This window comes from Paramisgurnus dabryanus, chromosome 20, assembly GCF_030506205.2.
Source record: "Paramisgurnus dabryanus chromosome 20, PD_genome_1.1, whole genome shotgun sequence".
NCBI lineage: Eukaryota > Metazoa > Chordata > Actinopteri > Cypriniformes > Cobitidae > Paramisgurnus > Paramisgurnus dabryanus.
The window spans coordinates 12780105-12786531 of NC_133356.1; the positions used below are offsets into that span (position 1 = coordinate 12780105).

Consider the following 6427-nt stretch of genomic DNA (forward strand, 5'->3'; position numbering starts at 1 on the left):
TTACTAATTGTACATCAATAAACACTGCAAACACTTTTAAACAAGTAAATATTGGAGAGAAATCTCATTGGAATGATCAGGAAGTGTGAACAGGTCAAGAGTTAAAGGGACACTCCACTTTTTTTTAATTAGATTTTTACCGTTTTGGGATTCTTTCAGCTGATTTCTGGGTCTGGCGGTACCACTTTTAGCATAGCTTAGCATAATCCATTGAATCTGATTAGACCATTAGCATTGCGCTAAAAAAATAACCAAAGAGTTTCATTTAATCGTCAGTCTTAGTACACAATGTAACTACAGAAGAGTCAAGTTTTAAATAGGAAAAATATCGAACCTCTTTGGTTATTTTTTGTGCGATGCTAATGGTCTAATCGGATTCAATGGATTGTGCTAAGCTATGCTAAAAATGGTACCTCCAGAACTGGAGATTAGCTGAATGGATTCCAAAATGGTAAAAATCAAATGTTTAACTCTAGGGGAGCTGGAAATGAGCATATTTTCAAAAAAGTGGAGTGTCCCTTTAAAGGGAAATTCAGGAACTGATTATCAGTAAGAATGTATTTACTTTCATAACACTGTTATGAGTCAGAGATGTATCTAAACAGAACATTTTTTGCATCCAAAATTTTTGAAATCACAAAATTATTGCTGGAAAAACACGTTGCAAGACCTCTCCCTGCATGGGAATGTCTGATTAGAAATTATGTTAAATTGATAAAAGGCTGATTTTAATTATTAAATGCATACTATTTTTGACTATTTTACTGCCAGTGAGAAACCTACGTAAAGCAATATGTTATGAAAACCCTGAGTATAAGAACGCATCATGATATAAAGTTGTGTAAAACTTTTACCACAAATCAGTAAACCTTAACACTCTTTTACACAGCAATACAGAAAATGCTATAAAAATAACATCTGGGCTGAATCCAATTCCGATGTTCACTCTTAAAGTATACTGCACATATAGGAATACTGCATGTAACAGGAAGTGCCCTTGTAACCATAGTAACATGTTTTAATCCTGTTTCACAGCCCGAGGTTTGTAATAGATGACTGTAGCTGTGACCCACAAGTTCAGCATGCTCATCACGACAAACCGAACAAGGACTGCAATAAAAAGTATGAAAGAGTTAACCAAAATCAAAAGCAAACAACATCTAATCACCTCTTACTCACCTTGTGTGTCTCCTGTGGTGATTGTGGTAGTAAAGATCCTCGCTGAAAAATAGAGCAAACATTCAATATCTACATGATTAACTGTTAGAAAGCAAAGTATCGGAATGTAATGCATTAGCCTGCTTGTGTGTAAACAATTCTTTGTGTCACTTACCCAGACATGTATATGTGGCCAGACCCCAGGTGAGAGCGCTGACCTGTCTGGAGTCCTTAGATTGCCACAGACACTGGAGTTGCGCCAGTTTACTGCCTGCACTAATAAATGTGCAAAGACTCTGAAAGGAAAAAGAGGAAAAACTGAGAAACCTTATGCTTTTTCCAAATGAACAAAAATACCTTTGCTTTTTAAATAGACTTTTATGAAACTAATTCAATCTCAGGTAAAGCAGTAGTGGAGTATTCTCACCATGGCTAGATCAATCACCCACTTCTGAACTGTAAGCAGCTGCCATCCACCAATAAACCTGATTCTTTAAGTTAGGGATCAATCAAATTATATCATATACATTAAATACATATACAAATTTGGATAAAGACAAAACAAAATTGACAAAATTCCACCATTTCAAAAATTCTAATCACTTTGAGGTGGAACTCTATTTCTCGAAAATCACTTCCCGACTCCGTTGTGAACTGTGCACCTGTCACAGTTCAAAACGTGCAGTGCATAAAAATGTGACCTTGTCTGTGAACTCCAGTTTAAAGTTTTATCATCTAAATGAGATTAGGAAGATTAAAGTTTGATTTCAATTATTGATTTCAATTTTTGACACGCCTTACTCAGACAATATTAAAGACATCAAGGTTATATTTTCACAGAATGTTCTTTACATCATCTTGATGATGATCTTGATGAGAACAACAAGGATACACTGCTGCGTATATAAGGCTGTGCTTCAGGTTCCTGTTGTAATGTAGGATCAAAAGCAGCACAATGACATCTGCAAACATTGAGTTTAACACAAACTGTCACGTGTCACTGTTCCCACATGAAAGCTGTGTCCCAATTCAAAGGCTGCGACCTTCTAAGGACGAATTCTAAGACCGATTGGGTCACAGCAGCGCAATGTAGGCCGTTTCTCAATTCGAAGGCTGCAGCCTCCGGAGGTCATTAAGCCTGGTTTATTTAAGTTAACTGAGCAATACAATCGCAAGTCATAAACATATTACAACAATTTACGATTAACTAAGAATAACAGTCAAGTTTATAATTGTTAGTATTCTGAAATAAGATTTGATGACGTATACAGACTACAAATGCGACCTCCGGAGGCTGCAGCCTTCGTTGTGAGAAATGGCCAATGGATCCTTCACAGCCTAGGCCAGTGGTTCCCAAACTTTTTCAGCGTGTGGCCCCCCTTGTGTACGGTGCATTCCTTCGCGGCCCCCCCAAAGAAAATTTGTGACAAAAAACTGTTCTAAAACTCAACATTTTAATAAAAAATACATTAGATTATACAAAAAAGTAGTACTTTTGGTTAGTAGCCTTATTTTTTTTAGGTTTAATTACACAGAATTCATGATAAATGAATGTATTTCATAAAATGTCATAAAACTGGGGCCCCCCTGGCACCATCTTGCGGCCCCCAGTTTGAAAACCACTGGCCTAGGCTATCCCAAGATTCATTACGCACCTGTAACGGCTGAATATGACGGCTGCATATTTTATATCTTTATTAATAAAAGTGTGTATTTAGAAAAATAAGGTAATTGTCACTGCTTTAGTTATGTTTTTATTCTGTGTATGTTGCGTATATTTCTAAGGTTGATTAGAAACTGTTGTTTCGTTTAATCTACATCCAGGGGCGCAATGAACAGTTTCAAGGGGGGTATGCGAGACAGAATTTTGGGCCCCTTTCTTTAGATGATTGTTTGATTTTCATACTATAATGTGTAGCTATAGAAAATTACTCAATTGAGTGCGTTTATTTAATTTTACAAGTCGCATTTGCACCTAAAAATAAATGCATGAAGCGAAAAAAAAAAGATTTAGGCTATTCGAAAAACGAATACCATTTTAATCTGGAATTGCAAAAAACATTTACATGACTGATTTTAAAGAGATCACTAAAAGAAGAATAATGCATGGAGATGCATTTCTGAATCTATGGAAATCTATGGAAGGCGCTTTGAAAGTCAGGGCAGTCAAGTTTTCTGTGCGGTTTTAGAAGCGAAATGTGTACATTTATGTTTAGCCTATAATAGTTCATTCTTCAGAGTTCAATTCAATTCATATTGATGATCTTTATAGTCCATTTAGTCCATTTAAAAATGTTCTTACAAACCGATTGTATTCATCAGAAAACACCACTTATATTCTCTTTATGTCGTTGTTCTCTGTGCGTGTGGTATGTGTTTCCCACAACCCCCACACGCGTCCTCCGCTCATGACAAAAAGCGTGGTCGGCAAAAGTTTTAAAAATTAATATGACGTAGATTTTTGACGTAGTCTCGCCCACGCACGCCCTTAGCCAGTGACACAGAAATTGCAAAAAGCACAATCGGCTAAAGTTTTAAATATGACGTTGATTTTCAGTCAAAAGCATGCCGCAAATTTATCAAATGTGCTGCTTATGGGCATTTAATTTCTGTGCACTGAAGGCTGTTTTTTGAAAAGCGATAAAAGTGATATACTCCCTAATATGATTTTGCACATCCAACAACAACTATATTATTACAAAAATAATACTGCATGTTTTGGCATTTGATAGCATATTGCAGTAGTTTATATATACGTAATGATGCACGGTGTTCTTTTTAATGTTCTTTTTCTTTAATATTCACAACACTTATCAACAAAACATTCATTAAAATTAAGAGACTAATTATATTAAACAAAATTTATTTTAAGCAAACATTTGAAGCAAACAAAACTTAAATTAAACTCGAAAATTATGTCTTATGATTCACTCTATTTTTACCGTCATATTAGCATTTAATCCATTACAACGCCCAATATATAGCATTTAAAATTACAGTCTTAATAATCGAATTAAATTGAAACAAAACAGTAACAACATTACAACAATATTTTAACAAAACAATACTTAAACATAAATATAGAACAGACATTCTCTATTCGGATACATGTTAAAACAATCTGATATAGCGTTTATAATAGCTGCACTAAGGGCAAAACCTACGTTGCAAACCTGAATAAAAATGAATCACTTTCACTTTGAAAATGATGCGCTGTCACATTAAAACCAGCTCTTAGTCATTTAAAATTTAACTCAATTACAATGGCTAAGACAATTCTCCTATTTCATGTTTATTTAATAAAGAGTCCACAATTGCAGAAAATAATATTTTTAACTACGCCTATTAAGTAATTGTCCGTCTTAATGCAATGGCATATTTTTCAGCAGTCGCTATCCTAATATTTCCTTAAATAAAGGCCTTGCTGTCCTTTTGTTTTAACACAAATATTTTTATTTTTCATGAAACATTTTACGGTTTACGGATCAGCATGAGCGCTTTTTAGTGGCATGTGAGATCTTACCTTGAAATGCCAAACAGTAGGGCTTTCGACTGTTTGTGGTAACTTAAAAGGTTTGCATCCCTGATCCCAAACCAAAATGTTGCCTACCCACCCATATCCATACCTGCACAATCAAATTAAAAACCACCAGAACCGCAAAATATGTAATTGCATCTACTAGGTCATGCTTGCACGCTGTTTTAAAAAGTGTCTCAATTTGACTTATCACAAAGTCATTTACATTAGTTTTATATTCATTTACTTCACATTTTACTATAGTGTTAATAATTAAACGTGTACAACAACAAAAAAAATGGAAAAGTGATGACGGTGGGGCCCCCTAGCGTACTCATGGGCCCATATGCCTTGCATACTCTGCACCCCCCCTAACGGCGCCCCTGTCTACATCAACGTGTCATATTCAGCAGGTGACGCAAATTATGGGTCCTCCGAAGGCTAGACGATCTCATTTTAGTTCTCTTCTGCTGCCACCTTCAAACGAGTGCTCGCCTTTTTAGGTCGCGTCCTTAGAAGGTCTAAAAACTTCGTCTGAACTCACCTTGTGCTACAAGGATCGGATACTCCAGGTATGTGACAGGTGGATAGTCATAGTACATCTGGTACGACATGAACACGATGAAACTGAACTCGCAGGAAGAAGAGGAAAAGAGTTGTAAACATAAAGCCCAAAATGTTCAGACCACCATGAAACACACACACACGATACTGCTGCATGTTTTATCGTTGTGCGTGTGATTAAATTGACGTTTATTAAATGCTGGTGAAACTTCATTCAAAGCGTCCATTTAAACCAAAATCTTCAAACATCAAATAGGGATGCACATCCTGTGATAACTGTACAACTCTTACCCTACCAGCTCCAGCAGTAGACTCTTCAGACTAAACCCAGTGGTCGCTTTAGCCCGCATCAGCACGAATATTTGCGGGAATTTCAACACCATGCACACAAACAGTGTGCTAAAGTTGGCAAAATGCAGTGCTGCGTTACCCTCCATCTTGTAAACTCTTGGCACTTAACGCAGTAGTTTGATCGAGTTTACGGATTTCGGTACCAAGCGACTCCAGCTGTGAGCGTCTGGAAGGCAGCAGCACTTCCGCACACATTGGCGATGCGAAATGTGGCCCTCTACAGCACCCGTAACGATCTCAGCTTTACATGGCTATTCATCCCATGTCATTAATCATTTTTTAATGACTGAAAATATTTTTAAATTCATTTTAAATGCGCCAGCACATCCCCTTATGAATGTTTTTTTACTACAAATGTCAATTAGTTCCCTTATCAGCCGCAGGTAGCAGCCAAGGCAAAGGTAAGTTAGCCAGTGTCTTTCTGTATTAAGGCTGGACTGGGTGGTAACGTTAGCTTGTGTTGTGGGTCATTCAACAGAAACGTCCACTTTTGGCAGGGCAAGATGTCTTAAAATTTATTTATTTTTCTAACATTTAAACTAAGACCACATTATTAGATTACTCTTTGACTTTATAAGTACACATAAATGACAGCTTAATTATTTTTAAAAAAATTTGTGCATTTACTTCAAGACTGCATAGACCTTTTTTGTCACTGGTGTTACCTTATTTTTTTAGCAATATTAAAATGTGTTTATGAAGGTGTTAAAGCTTAATTCTTAAGTGTAGCAGAATTCAATGAATTAATAATTATCATCATTCATGTCACATGTGAAAGATTTTATTTAATGTGAAAGAAAAAAAACACCAGTGACACAACAAATCACCAGTCACTGG

General features: G+C 36.1%; 1 protein-coding gene across 1 annotated transcript; it reads right to left on the minus strand.

Annotated features, from left to right (window-relative positions):
• Positions 1-418: 418 nt before the first annotated feature.
• Positions 419-5798, minus strand: slc66a3 (solute carrier family 66 member 3). Its single transcript, XM_065296480.2, has 7 exons — positions 5531-5798; positions 5220-5302; positions 2051-2120; positions 1586-1643; positions 1334-1454; positions 1180-1221; positions 419-1110 (listed from the first exon to the last, which is right to left on the minus strand). Exons 1-7 carry the CDS (start codon positions 5674-5676, stop codon positions 1019-1021), a joined length of 612 nt encoding a protein of 203 aa, XP_065152552.1. The 5' UTR covers positions 5677-5798; the 3' UTR covers positions 419-1018.
• Positions 5799-6427: the final 629 nt, after the last annotated feature.

Excerpts from the sequence above, each read along its gene's own strand:
- slc66a3 (XM_065296480.2), bottom strand. The coding sequence starts at position 5,676 with ATGGAGGGTAACGCAGCACTGCATTTTGCCAACTTTAGCACACTGTTT. Across the intron at positions 2,121-5,219 it reads TCCGATCCTTGTAGCACAAG|ATGTCATTGTGCTGCTTTTG; the intron begins GTGAGTTCAGAC and ends CAATGTTTGCAG. Across the intron at positions 1,455-1,585 it reads GGGTGATTGATCTAGCCATG|AGTCTTTGCACATTTATTAG; the intron begins GTGAGAATACTC and ends TTTTCCTTTCAG.